Source organism: Manduca sexta, chromosome 28 (genome assembly GCF_014839805.1).
Source record: "Manduca sexta isolate Smith_Timp_Sample1 chromosome 28, JHU_Msex_v1.0, whole genome shotgun sequence".
NCBI classification, from domain to species: domain Eukaryota; kingdom Metazoa; phylum Arthropoda; class Insecta; order Lepidoptera; family Sphingidae; genus Manduca; species Manduca sexta.
In genome coordinates, this window is record NC_051142.1 from 595,333 (window position 1) to 609,427 (window position 14,095).

Sequence of the window (14,095 nt, forward strand, 5' to 3'; positions counted from 1 at the left end):
CATTCTTTCTCACTTTCATGCTATACATCGCGTATTTTTACACTTTGTAATTACAACACATTGTCATTTGCATTTTGTTTGGAAACTGAATTTTGACATGACATGTGTTCCGAATTTGGGTAAGGAAAATTAGAAATTTTGAGTAAATTGTTTTATTTAACAAAGTATGGCTACATATGATAATAAAATATGGCTTCTGAAGAACATAAGAGATGCGTTTATCGCAACGGACGACACAGGCCTGTGTGAAATTGTGATGGCTGGAGAAGATTTCTCAAAAATCTTTCAAAATAAAGGTCTAGAAGAAAAGAAAAGAATAAAGGAATCTCGGTTCTCACAGCCTGGGCCTAGTAAAGGCAGGGATGTAGTCAGTGATGCTTCAGAAGATGAGTGTGAGCGGGAAATCGTGTCACAGTACGATCCTTACCCAGATTTGAACGACAGCGAAGACGATGATCCGTTGTGCGGCAGTTACGTTCGATACGAAGAATTTGGAGCCCACAGGTATGTATTCTACGATACATCTTCATAGTATAAGTGAACGACGCATTAATCGCACTTGTTACAATGTATGTTAAGAAAGTTTTGTTTATTGGTGTCAAATGCAATTTACTTATACCAGTTGTATCTCTTGAATTTTTAGTCTTAAATAACGAATGTTACATTGCATGTTTTCTTATAATTATAAATTGGTAATTATATTTCATTATATTTTGTTTATTTATATACTATGTTATCTTTTATCACTGTTCATGCTGATAATAAACATCTTGGTTTCAATGGCTAGGTTTTTTTAACTCAAATTTAGTAAATTAAATGTCAAAGGGGACATAAACCATTCTTCCTACTCATGTAAACATTACATAATTAATTTTATTCTCCATTTTTTAACACACATATTGTTACTTTCAGACAAAGGTCAAACACAGCACAATGGCTTGATAAAAAAGAGCAAGCCCTTAAAAAGGCTGCAAAAATAAAGGTTATAAAATGGGAGAATCCATCAACACCACTCACAACAGAACAAGCTGCAGAACTGTTTTCAAAAATGGAAGTCAGACCACCCGAGAAACAAAAGTCTTTGCTTGCAGAACAACTAGAAAATTGTCCCAATTTACCACATCGTCAGTATCTGGAGTATGCAAAGTTTGATGGCACTGCACAAATGGGATTACCAACTAAGTCGTTCAAGATCTTCATGACAATGCTTCCGGAGAAGCATCAGAATTATCCTTTAGTTGTGTGTGTAATCGCAAATGCCAAGATAAAGGATTTAATTGGTTTTACATGCTATAAATACAGGTAAACTAAGTGGAATGTTCAATCTAATCAAATATGGTATCATATTTGAAATTATTACTTATACAATAAATTAAATATTGTATAGCCAAAGATTTTAATGCATTGTCAAAGCTAGTGCACATTAGGTCAGGCCACACTGAGTCACATCCTAATATACTGGTGGAATCTACCTAGGCATATTTTTGTGGTGATGTTATGCATAGCGATGCAGTCTGTATAAGAGGATTTTGGATCCAAAACTAATATAATCATTGTATGGAATTTAGTAACATTCCCCATATATCAGTTGATACAATGCTGCTACGTGCCCTAATGCGCCTCCAATGTATAATGACCCAATATTGCTGTAGTATAGTCCGGGCCTTTAGTAGTACATTCAGAAGAGAGAAATACATAAACATCTATAATACAATGAAGGTTTATTTAAAATCTTGCCTAGGATAAATAAAGAACTTTTGCATAATATTGCCAGGTTCAACAACCACTGGTTTAAATCATATACTATTCATTATTAATAAGTGTTAAGAGTTTTATAGAGTAAATTCATCAATAAATTTCTATTATTTTACAGCATTGAACATCCAGAAATAAGTCTTGGCTCTGTGCATGACTATGGACTTTGTATAGCAGAAGACGATGGAGAGGTAGACTGGGCATTTCCATGTCTCGACTCAAATGAACCATGTTCCAAATTTGGTTTCACATGCCTCGGTCTGATTGAATTGAAGTACAAAACGGTGTGTGCAGCGCCTATACCAATGCCTGAGGATGGTATAGCGTTTCATATGTTTCCAAAAGCTGCTGATTCTGGACAAAGTCATCAGAATACGTCCAGGCATAATACAGGCGGTAGTCAGACTTCAGAAGCTGTTATAAGTGCTATTAGAGCTGTCAATGAAGGTAAAATGTAGACATTAAATTTGTGATTTAATAAGATCTCCTTCCTTTAACTGGAATAACTTTGTGAGTTTGTCTAAAGCTCACCTTGCAATACCATAATAGATTAAAAATTAAATTAATTATCTGTTATGTCATTGGCTTGGGTCTGAAATCAATTAAACTCTTTACACCAATAAGATAACATTTTCAAAATTAAATAGCTTGAATTTTGCTAATTTGAATGCTGAATTTACAGATAAAAAGAAAAGTGGCGACGTAAATCTTGAAAAGATCCAATCTCATATAATGGCTACTGAAGCTCCTCAATACAAAGTGTACAAAGTTTATCTCTTGCGAAAAGTGAGAACAAACACACCAGTGCAACTCGGTGTATCATTGGATAGAATAGAAGTGGAACCTCTAGTCACACATAAACATGCATTTTGGGTAAGTTGCACTCTTTGTTCCCATGTATTACTATCGTTTTCCTGTAATTTTTTCCATATGAGGCTCCTGGAATGAAAGTGATTTTTCTTGGATAAAGTAACATAACAATATTTATTTTTTTGCAGAATGCAAAGAATTATTAATTATTGTTATTCAAGCCCACATTGCCTATGAATTTAAATTTGTGCCATTTTCAATAAAAAAATATATTAATAATAAAATACTTTCTTTTTGTAGCAATCAAGATCAAAATATTTTCTGCACAATATAGACTCAGTGGCGTGGTGTCAAGTGTTAGAGACCAGAGGAAACAGAACCACATTTAGAATAATCTACTCACCTAGTCATAATGCTGCTTATAGTGATAAAAATATATCAGGTAATTGAATATCTTCATTTATAATTTACGAAATACAATGTAACATAAACTACTCATAAATAAATATTATACATGTGAAAAGTTTGGTGGAGTATATGTCAAAATGTAACAGACAACGCACAAATCATGTTATGACGTCACCTTCATTTTGGTGCGCGTGTGCAAGAGAGATAACATTACGTTGCCACTACTCAAACTTACTGAACTTTTCTGCCTTGCTTTTGGATTAGATTTTAAACTTATTGCCATAGGACAGTTTCTGTTTGAAATTGTTTATTTCTGCATATTGAAGAATGTATTAAATTTAAATTTAATTATGAAAATACACACATATGGTGAGTAAAATCTTTATAACATATATAATTTTTTATTTATGTTTTTCAGGTAACACAAGCTTCTTCCATCCAAACCCGACATACAAAGTGCACGATTTCGAATGTGAACACGACATGGCGAAGGAAATAGTCGAGAAGGTAAACACAATATTAGATTTAAGGAACAGCCCGTGCCGGCGCGAGTACAAGACTACAAAGGAGAAAAAATCGCAAACCAGAAGAAGTTTTCACACGAAACACTTGAGTTGAGTTCCGCACACTAACAGGTAGTGGACATTAAAACTTCAATACCTCAGATGTAAGGCGCATGTCGAACATGCACACGTTGTGGCTTACCGAGCTATCGCAGGGGGGACGAAACAACGCCCTCGCTCACGGAAAATGAATCCGGATGTCTTTAAATATCAATGTTCCTTTGGGTTTTTGATCTAGTCTTCATGAAGAGATAATATGTGAGAAATGCTATTGTGTATTCTATTTGTGACTGCGGAAATGAAATGGGCCTCGTTAGACCTATTATTGTTGAAGAGGACAGCGGATGGAGGCCAATAATGATTCGATAAATAAAATTGATATTGTCCAAAATTAAACATGAAACTTTTTAATAATTTTGTATGATACGAAAATTTAATGTAGTATATTTTATACTATGTGTAAATGTGTATTATTTTTAAGTGTTCCTTAAGTTGAATTAACTTATTTTCGACATTTATTTGTTGTAATCTGTATTTATATTTACTTTAAAAATGCGATACTTACGCTACTGGTGCGTATAGCAACATGTATCTACTAACAAATGTGCTATTACTTTCTTACGTAATACGGGAAAGCAGTGGAGTTAGGAAGAGCGGCAATGGAGGTGGACAACCTATAACTCGTTTTTCAACAATTGTTCTTGTCATCTTTGGGAGTTCCCCAGAAAGCAACATAAGTCCAAGAAAAGGATGGATGTTTAATCTCATTTCTTTTTACCACAGTTATGCCTAACAATTGCTGTACTCTGGTCTCTAACTCATCCCAAATATCCAAGAATTACAAGTTATTTAGCCTTACTTATTTATTTCTTGGATGCCGACCCAATATAAAATAGAGTTTGGGTTTGTAATTTAAAAAGCAAGGGAACACTTATTTTCTTCCAAGATTTTGTTAACTGTGTTGCATGCTCTTGATCTCAGCCACCTCTGTTGCCTTTTCTAACGGCCACTGTAAATTTAAATAATTACAGATCAAAAACAAACATATAAGTGCTTCAAACATACCCACCGACAAATATATTCCTAAACAAAACTGAATCAAATGTTATAGTAAGGTATTGAAGAAACTATGATGAATGGTTTGAAAAATGAAAACTGATACTACAGGTTATATGTTATCCTATTTACTAAAACAAATGCTTAATATTGTTTATATGCGGTATAAGAAGTTTTAAAAACAAAATATAATAAGCCTAATATTTCCTTATCAGAAAAACATAAACATACTGCTTTCATCCAATATGAAAATCTTGGGTTACCTATATAAAATAATGTATCCAAATTGAGGAAATATTTATTTATATAACCTGTTATTAGAAAACATTTCAAGATATAAAATGTTACAAAAGGCTGTTCACACAATAAATTCCATGTATCCTATCCACAAGGATATCAACTGTGTACTTACTTATCCACACCATACTTACATGCATTCATATTATATGATGTACAACGCTTGTAACATATAACCCAGGTTTAAACACAAAGTCTAACAACAGTTCCTTATGTAAACTATGCATTTAAGTATGTCTGCATATATGAATTTCATTTACTTACATCCAACAGACACTGCCATAGTAAGCTCAAGTATACATAGTTGTTACATAATTTATTTTGTATTTTGCTTGGTTCCATTGCAATTACAAAATGATATATAACAAAATTACAAATACTATTTACCTCAAAAATATATACTTACTGAAAGCCATGGATATCTTGAATTAATAAATGTGCAACAGATTGTCACCTATCCTATAAAAAAATTACAAATGCAAAGTCCCACAATTTATAAACATAGCACAGCTACTATAAAAGCAATAGAGGCTATATTTTATACAACAATATTTATTTATTCAATTTATTTTACAATTGCAATGGATTCCTGATTTAAGATTGATATTCAATTATTTATGTTCAGTTTTAAATTATAATTATTTTTTTAAATGAAATATTATGTTGTGATTCTGTGTTGATTTAATTCATGAATGAGCGTATTGTATGTATTATTGTATTATATTTAAATGAATTGCGTTATTATGAAATGAATATTTGAAATAAATTGTTATTCATTATCCACTATGATTATCATTTGGAAATCTAAATTCCCAACTATTTAAAAGTAAATTGATATTAATTTTACAATTTCCCCTAATTGTTATCATGTTCAAATAATATTTAATAATAAATATTTCGGAGTCTAAATAAAAACCAAAATTTTGTGTTAGTTATTTTATTGGTAATTATTTACATTAGGCATGATTTACTTTATGTACAAAGCAAGTATCAAATATAAGAACTACAAAACTATTTACAATATACACTTGCCTAAAATATCAGCAGATCATTAAAAATTACATGAAGGAAACTTAAATATTTGTTATGGAAATTTTCTGTATGGCACAGTATTTATTAATTGAATTAACCTGTTATTATGGTATATATATGCACTTTAAATATTTTTTACAGTCGTAAAAATAACTTATTATAATTAATGTTAAGCTCACTAATTATTTAGATTTCGAATATAGCTTGCCAAAGTGTAGCCCTATATCAAAATTTGTTGACGGCCCATTAAGACAGTGCATATTTTTGGGTGCTTGCTAATTTAATGTAGGTGTGGGCTAAGAGAGAACTCAGGGGCATAGCCATGCAACACTATGCTGCATGGCTATGCCCGTGGACTCGAAGTATCTGAATAACAATGATGCAAAAATATTATGGGTTTATATCAATAGATGCTTTTATCCTATAAGAAACTTATTTGACCAACAAAATAATGCTCATATAACTACACACCACATATGCCTCTTTTTACATGTTTCTGTCATAGATCTTAATCTTACTACCTTAAACTTTATATGTTTTTATTACTCAAATTTTAATGGTTATCATATGACTGTAGGAGAGTACGGAACAGATGCGGAAAAAGGATGTTATGTACAAATCTAGAAAAAGGCACCTGCCTTTTGAAGGTATGTCAGTATTCCATAATATATGTACATAAATATGCTAATAAATATAGGTATGCTCCTACAGCCTTATATATCCCAATATATTGACTATATTTTTATGTTACTCAGCCATAGGCTCTACTGTACTATTCTCCAGTATGTACTCTGTTATAGTGTTGACAATATTTTCACTATGTTTTAACACAACATCATCAAGTTCATTCATCCTTTTCACCAAGGCAACAGTCTCTTTTACTGATTTGTGTAACTTTTGCTGAGCATCTGCAAGTTTTGATATGTTCGGTTTTGCTTTTAGAAACTCTATATCTTCATTTGTTAGTGCTGCATATGACATCCGTGATCTGCTTGAAGCCTTTACAGATATTTGGTATTGCCTGAAAATAGATATATCAAAAATTTTACATTTAAATATTCAGCACTATCAAAAGCTACTTTCAATAATAATTGGTTTAAATGTCATTTAGGTATAATTAGCTACATGTCCATGAAATAGTTTTATTTAAATATCTAACATTCGCATATACAGAAGAAATCATTAAATATAGATTTAATTATAGTCAGTTAACTATTTCACAAGTTATCAACAGCTATTCACATTCTGGTAAGGTATGTTCAGATATTGTGTTTGTTTCCTCAGATAAATAAAATTACATTGAAGGCTTGTGCTTACTGTCTTAGATCGTGATATTTATTCCTTCTGTCGTTTACCTCCTTCTTCCATTGTTCTTTCTCAACCAATAACTTTTCATAATACCTTGAAAATAAATATTTTTTATAAGTACCCATTACTATATCTAAACTTAAGTATAGAATAAAATTTATTCTCACTTCATTAAGTCCTGTGATCGTTTCGTATCATTTGTATCTGTTTTGCACGATTGTTGTTCCACATTGTCCGTAATAGTAGGCACTGAAAATTAAATATTTCCATGACAACTAATTGAACGTTAGATTTGCGGCAGTGCAAAGAGAATATAACCACTATGTTAAAGGCGGTGTATACTGTGTTAACGTACAAAGTAAAACCGTATGTAAATATTTTCAAATAGACATCACAATGTTTGAACACACACCTATAGAATCTCTTCTTTCAAAAAACGTTGATCGTCTCCGTCGTGGAGGTGATCTGAAAGATTGGTTAACCTCAGTTTCATTCATGATATTATCCATTATGATTTTATTTATTCTGCTTTTATCACCAATATAAATATAACTTCTATGAATTCAAAAATTTGTAAACGGACGCCGTCGATGGCGTCATGACATTTATGTCAATGTATTCTCTATGGATTATTGTTGATGGTAGTAAAAAGATTATTTATCGGTCCATTATTCAGAGTCCATTTTATATTTAATTTTACTCCAGAAGAAAAACAGTTATATACTTTTAGGTCGTGCTTTTATTTACCGATCATATTAAAATATAATTGTCTCATAAATAAAATATAATATGGTCACAAATAAAAACAGACATTGATTTGTGTCACAGATTCAAATATCTATAAAACGATAATATAGTGATATTTTTAACAAATTTGCCACTGCATATATGAACGTGCGGACAACTTTTGTTTTTGTCATTTTCCCTTACTTGACTGAAATGTTCTCAATATTGATTAAAATATGTAAAACTATATGATATATAAAATACTATAATTGACACTTTGTCGAAGAACACTGATAATTTTGTAAAAATATTCTCCAAAATAATAAGTTCGTATAATGTTATGCGAAAATACTACAATGCTGCGTAAAATGTTTTTTTTTCTATGGCTATTGGCTGACACTATTTTTGACGTTTGTTTGCTTGCTTCAATCAATCCAATTCAATTCAATCCATCAAATCGGTAAAAATATCTACCTTCGACTAAAGGCTTTTTAAACTTGAAATTACTAAAAAACCCTACTGTTATAATGATTTGTTCTCGCAAGAGAACCTAATCATCCACGGGTAAGATAAATCGATTGTTATCTTGTAATTTTCTCGTCTCGAAATTATAATCGTGTTCGAAAAATGTTGCAGTGTTTGTGTTAAGTGTATTTTTTGCGGTGTTTCTCAACAGAATGCAGTGATGGAGTTCAATGAATATCGCATAAATGAGGTAATAGATCAGGCTGCCAGGTGTGACCATCCCGTGAGTGCTCGCGCGCCGAGCCCAGCGCCCCTGCTCTCAACAAATGTTTCTTGTGATTTGGAGGACATTTTGAGCGACGTAAGTACCCACCATTGTTTTACGCGCAGTTTTTTATTATATTTTGCTTTTATCATTTAGTTACAGGTATTCATAAATAAATCATTATGAAATTTCGTTACTCTGCTAGCATGTTGCTTTGTTTTTCATTTCCTCAGTTTTACTAGAAACAAGTAAAAGTACCGGAACATCGTAAAATATTGTCTGAAATATCTTTAAAATTGTGCTCAAACGGTTGGTAGATGTTAAAATTCATAATGATTATTAACATATTTTTTGTTAATATTATTTTGATATTATCAGTTATCTGGTATATGAAGCTATAATAAAGTTTTTAACTGTCCAATTTCTTATAACTTTTTTTCTTGAAGTTTGTAATTAGTAATCTATTTATTTGTAATAATGATTGTTTTGCAAGCATATGTCAGCATTTGGCTGTCATCATAAGAAACACACAGTTTTTTTTTATATCTTATTAGCATAAAATGCATATAAAATGAATATATTATTGCACCAAATACTTTGGATTATGTGGGTGTCAAGTATAATAACAGGTACCTTTGTTATGATTATAAAAAATCTTGAAATTGAAACTAAAAAGATATAACAGGTAGTTATGAACAAATTTATCATGTACCTATATGTTTAGTATTTATTCATTATGAATGTAAAATGTGAGTTTTTAAGTAATTTTATTAACTTGCAGACAGTATCTTTAATAAATTGTTTACTCAATTGTTTCTTTAATAATTATGAGTTGTTTTAACTAATCAAACATTTCTATATATCATAAAGTAACATGAATACCAGTGATTAACAGTATATGTCAACTTTACAGTAGATATTTAAAGAGAAAAATGAGAACTTTTATAATACTAGAGCTTTCTTGATGATTTATTTATGTAATGCTAAATTTTATTATTTATTAAAAAATAATACTGTAAGCTAATAATTGTTAAATAAAAAAATAATTTTGGCCTTAAAAATGGAAATTGCCCTAAATCTTCTTAGCATAGTGTCTATTACTGATATTGAGATTTTGGTGTATTAACCATGAGAACTATGTAGGTAAAGAATATACCATAACATTATTGAAATACTAAATGAAATGAACTAAACAATTCTGCCATAGTTTGTTAGCCAGTAGGCCTTTCTTCATTGTTCATGATTAATATTCTCAATAATTCCGTATAATTAACATCAGGCAATATCAGAAACACTTCAGGGCTCTCTACGCGTCAGCCGAAGCCAGCTCATCAACCAAGAGTTGACAATACGTCCTGAAGCGAATATAGAGGCCAACGTTCCTGACGGTCTTGATCTATATAAGGTCATATTTGAGGTGGAAAGTGACACTGAGAATAGAATGGGAGATTTGGATGGTGCTGGGCTGTCAAATCAGAGTTTGAAGGAACAGGTTAGTAAAATAATGTCCTTGATATAATAAAACTTATGTAATCTGAATATATTATGAAGTGTTTCAGCATTATTGATGAGCATCATGAACTTAATTCATGTTTTAAATAAATTAGAATATACATACTTAAACACTAGGAATATATATTTTAAATTGGTTATTAACTACACTAAATCAGATATTTGTCGGAAATTATAATAGTTAAATTAAATTTGATAATTAAAACTAGAATACTGTCATTCTAGTTATCATTTGAAATAATAAAGTAGTTTTAAAGTATTTTTTAATCCTATTAATAGTTTTGAAAACTTTCCAAAGTTATTTGTATTTACATAAAATAAAGTAAACTTGCTAATCTGTTTACATATTGTCATAAAATTCTCTACATAGATTGACCAATACCTGGCATGCTACTTGTATCTTTAAAAATTAGACTTTTGTGACTTTTGCAAACCAAATTGCAGAAAAACAATAGAACTTAGTATTTAATAGGATTTATTCTTAAGCCAATTATATTATTTTGAAAACAATTAAATAGCACAACACCATTTCACACTAATTACATTAGGCTCATTATGTTGTCGGATTTTGATTTTTCTCTCTGTGCCCAAAAAAGCTATGAATTGCAATCTTTTTAGCGCAGGCAAGCTGGTTATGAATATAATATTTATACAGAGTTGTAAAGTGTCGGCAAAGTGGGGGCCATGTATTACCACAAAAGTAATAATAAATCTAATTAAGGCAATACCTCAAGGTCCATTTTCATACATTTTGTTTCACCTTTAATCTGGGTAACTAAACAAGTATTGGCAAGTAAAGAATTTAAATTCACGTCTAGTTAGTGATTAGTTCTCGCAGTTGAAGAAAAACGTAAAATAATTAATAATCATGGATATTTCTGCCTTTAAAATTTCGTCATATTAAATTTTAAAGGCCGAAATATCCATGATTATTAATTATTTTTACGTTTTTCTTTCAACTGCGAGAACTAATCACTAACTAGACGTGAATTTAAATTCTTTACTTGCCAATACTTGTTTAGTTACCCAGATTAAAGGTGAAACAAAATGTATGAAAATGGACCTTGAGGTATCGCCTTAATATAGTTTGTTATAGTTGTAAGAGTACTATTCCTTTTTTTTTGTTTTAGTATAATTTCTATATGGCTCATGTTGTGGTTGCATATAATCAGAGTTGCAATAATTTTTTGTTTGTTATGCATGTGTGATATATTTGTAAATTATCATTGTAAACTCAGTTTGCAATCCTAAATAAATAAATAAATAAAAGTAGCAGAACAAATTCAAAACTTCAAAATGCCTATACACATTAAGTTTAATTGTTTTTTTTTGTTTCAAGTAAAGTAAATCCCTTTTTGTATTTTTGTGACAAAAAAGTAGGTAGCTACTAAACGGATTTTGAAATTTATTCACTATTAGGAAGGTACATATTACTCCTGAGCCCTGTAGGCTACTTTTTGTCCCGGGAAAATATTTATCTCAGAAACGGACAGAGCCGCAGTCAAAGTAGCCTATATAGTATAACTAGTGTATACCTATAACGAAGATATTAAACTATAAAATAGACATTGAATATCGGTCTAGTTAGGTGTATACTTTTTAAAGGTAAACAGGCATCCATGTTCTACCCCTACATTTATGCTCATACCTATTTGCTTCTTAAGTTTGCTTAATATATATATTACATAGCAATGATATATTGATTTATTTTCGGAATTGCTTGGACTTGGCTGTTTGGAGCCTTCGATTTTTGAAGGGTAACCAAGGTACAGAATACTTAGGAGGGCATGGGTACAGATTTCAAGTCTGCCAAACGATTGCTGATAGTAACACTCACTTACTGTAGTTTGTTGTCGTTTTCTTTATTTATTAACCGTGTTAATATCTATATCTTGTATAGATAAGATATTCGAAAAGTAATTCCTTTGTACGCGTCCGCAATAGTAATCAGTTGCATTCTTTCCATATTACTTGTCAAGGTTGGTGCGTGTACTCTCATTTCTGTGCTAAATTATTAAAATAAATGTAATACAGAAAAATATTCTTTCGCGTAAATGGATATTTGATAATATACCGTATATTGTGACGTCAGATGCTGATTCCACAATCCGATATCATACATATATTTTTTAAAGGTAATCAAAATTAATTTGCGCGTACTGGGTATCGATCCCAAAACCTTACAATTTCAAGTCCAAGTACGCTTACAAGACTAAGGAATCGAAATCTTTAGACAAAAACCAAGGTATTGTATTCATAATGAGCAAACGTTGTAGTCAAAACAAATTACAATTACGCTATAATTAGCTCATAGTGTGCGTGGAGGCCGCTAAAATGTTTTGGAATGTTTGACTAACAACTTTACGTTGCCTCGTGCGTATGGTATACAAACGACGTGTCTTGCCCGTCGATTGGACAAATTCTATTCCCGAGTTGAGGTATAGAATTTTAAGTTATGCGGCAAATTACACTAAAAACAGTTTTATATATAGCACGAATGAACTAGGTTCATTATAAAAATTGACCTAAAGCTTTGAGTTTGCTGCTGTGTTTTACCCGGAAAATTCTCATACGAAGTTGCGACCAAAGGGTAGTCCATGAAATGTGAACAAAATTACTTATAAGTTGATTTGTTTTATTCTAACTTAATAGAATATGTAGCTAATGTAGCTAGCTAGTACAACAGTAATTATGTATTTAAAATCACAAGTTGGTCCGTGTGTCGATGGCACAGTATTGTGTCGCGTCATTCGTGTTTATTTGACCGTAAACATTGGATGTGGGACACCAATTCCTGTCGCTAAATTGGTTTAACGCAAAACGAGGATCAAGTTTATAGTCCGTGTTGGTTACATTATAATCCTGTGTAGAGTTCGCGGGGGATCCGCGCCCCTTCCTATACGTTTTGTTATAATCCTCTGCAGTAGGCGATAGCTTGACTTGTGACGCTACGGGAAACACAAATTATTTGAATTTTGATTAGATTCATATCAAATAATAATATTTCAATTTGGAACAAAATTAATTACATACTGGTTCTAATTTAATTAGAATCAAACGTGATTTTATCGTGAAGAAACATGCAGCTTAGATTTTTGTGTCTTTTTTTAAAATTCTTTTTATATATTCATTTTAAATCCACGTCTTCGCTAGCCATCTTGCTGCCGCAGCACTGACGTCTATTTAGTTTTTTTCTAATTCCTTTACTTTTACTCACAAACTAATCGTACTGTTTTCCCTTTACCTAACACTTCTTTTCTTGTGAGCTTGGTTTTTATACCGAATGCTCGCTCATGCACGGGGGAAGATTTGTCGCGGCCCTAGTCACATAGTTAAGTGTACACCTATTGGTTGTAACTTCACAATGAGGCCTATAAAGGCCCGTGAAAATTTTCTATCCTCTCCGCTCATCCTAGTAAGTTTTCACTATCCCCCACTTTTCCTTCATCGACTCCCCCTTCGCCCATTTTCTTCTCTATTCTTTGCCGAGTCCCTGTATTCGCTAAGCCAGGGTTTCCACTATCTCATTCGCCGATTTCGCCAGGTGTTGATTCCAGGGACACCTAAACACACAAAAACACCATCTTGCCTTACATAGTACAATATTATACTGTTAAATGTCATTGATACGCGGCACCCCATTGAATTTTCCTGGAACAGACAATGGTGGCTTTGTTCTTGATGCTACAATGTAGCACTGTGGACATTGGGTGTCATGGATACACCTCAACAAACACAGCTGTCTGAAGAGCTATAACTGGAGTCAATGTTCTCCCTTTCTTTTTTCTCGGAAAATTATGAAAATGAAAAGTATTTTATAATATAATTAATGTAAAATAACACGTTTATTCCTATTTACCTCTAGCTTTGGTTCGACAATTCGCGTACCGTCGTCGGC

At 31.6% G+C, this 14,095-nt stretch overlaps 3 protein-coding genes across 6 annotated transcripts in view; 2 read left to right on the forward strand and 1 right to left on the reverse strand.

The window, feature by feature from the left end:
• The first annotated feature begins 65 nt into the window (after positions 1 to 65).
• LOC115453558 (stress-activated map kinase-interacting protein 1) lies at positions 66 to 5,611 on the forward strand. Its single transcript, XM_037444536.1, has 6 exons — positions 66 to 504; positions 913 to 1,302; positions 1,874 to 2,202; positions 2,438 to 2,628; positions 2,866 to 3,007; positions 3,392 to 5,611. Exons 1-6 carry the CDS (start codon positions 167 to 169, stop codon positions 3,589 to 3,591), a joined length of 1,590 nt encoding a protein of 529 aa, XP_037300433.1. The 5' UTR covers positions 66 to 166; the 3' UTR covers positions 3,592 to 5,611.
• Positions 5,612 to 5,816: 205 nt separating this feature from the next.
• LOC115453559 lies at positions 5,817 to 7,862 on the reverse strand. The gene is made up of 4 exons (XM_030182262.2): positions 7,642 to 7,862; positions 7,397 to 7,478; positions 7,239 to 7,322; positions 5,817 to 6,942 (listed from the first exon to the last, which is right to left on the reverse strand). Exons 1-4 carry the CDS (start codon positions 7,736 to 7,738, stop codon positions 6,669 to 6,671), a joined length of 537 nt encoding a protein of 178 aa, XP_030038122.1. The 5' UTR covers positions 7,739 to 7,862; the 3' UTR covers positions 5,817 to 6,668.
• Positions 7,863 to 8,375: 513 nt separating this feature from the next.
• The window catches only part of LOC115453556 (rab GTPase-activating protein 1-like), a 41,497-nt gene continuing 35,777 nt past the window's right edge, over positions 8,376 to 14,095 (forward strand). For 3 of the 4 annotated variants that reach the window (XM_037444371.1, XM_037444372.1, XM_037444373.1), the window contains exons 1-3: positions 8,376 to 8,519; positions 8,632 to 8,781; positions 9,965 to 10,177. In XM_037444371.1, coding sequence (XP_037300268.1) covers positions 8,641 to 8,781; positions 9,965 to 10,177 — 354 coding nt within the window. In that variant the 5' untranslated portion in view covers positions 8,376 to 8,519; positions 8,632 to 8,640. Of the gene's footprint in view, positions 8,520 to 8,631; positions 8,782 to 9,964; positions 10,178 to 14,095 lie in introns of those variants that run through there. The other variant, XM_037444374.1, reaches the window with a different exon arrangement.

Excerpts from the sequence above, each read along its gene's own strand:
- LOC115453558 (XM_037444536.1), top strand. The coding sequence starts at position 167 with ATGGCTACATATGATAATAAAATATGGCTTCTGAAGAACATAAGAGAT. Across the intron at positions 1,303-1,873 it reads TTTACATGCTATAAATACAG|CATTGAACATCCAGAAATAA; the intron begins GTAAACTAAGTG and ends ATTATTTTACAG. Across the intron at positions 3,008-3,391 it reads TAGTGATAAAAATATATCAG|GTAACACAAGCTTCTTCCAT; the intron begins GTAATTGAATAT and ends TATGTTTTTCAG.
- LOC115453559 (XM_030182262.2), bottom strand. The coding sequence starts at position 7,738 with ATGGATAATATCATGAATGAAACTGAGGTTAACCAATCTTTCAGATCA. Across the intron at positions 7,323-7,396 it reads CGATCACAGGACTTAATGAA|GTATTATGAAAAGTTATTGG; the intron begins GTGAGAATAAAT and ends TTTATTTTCAAG. Across the intron at positions 6,943-7,238 it reads AAATATCACGATCTAAGACA|GCAATACCAAATATCTGTAA; the intron begins GTAAGCACAAGC and ends ATCTATTTTCAG.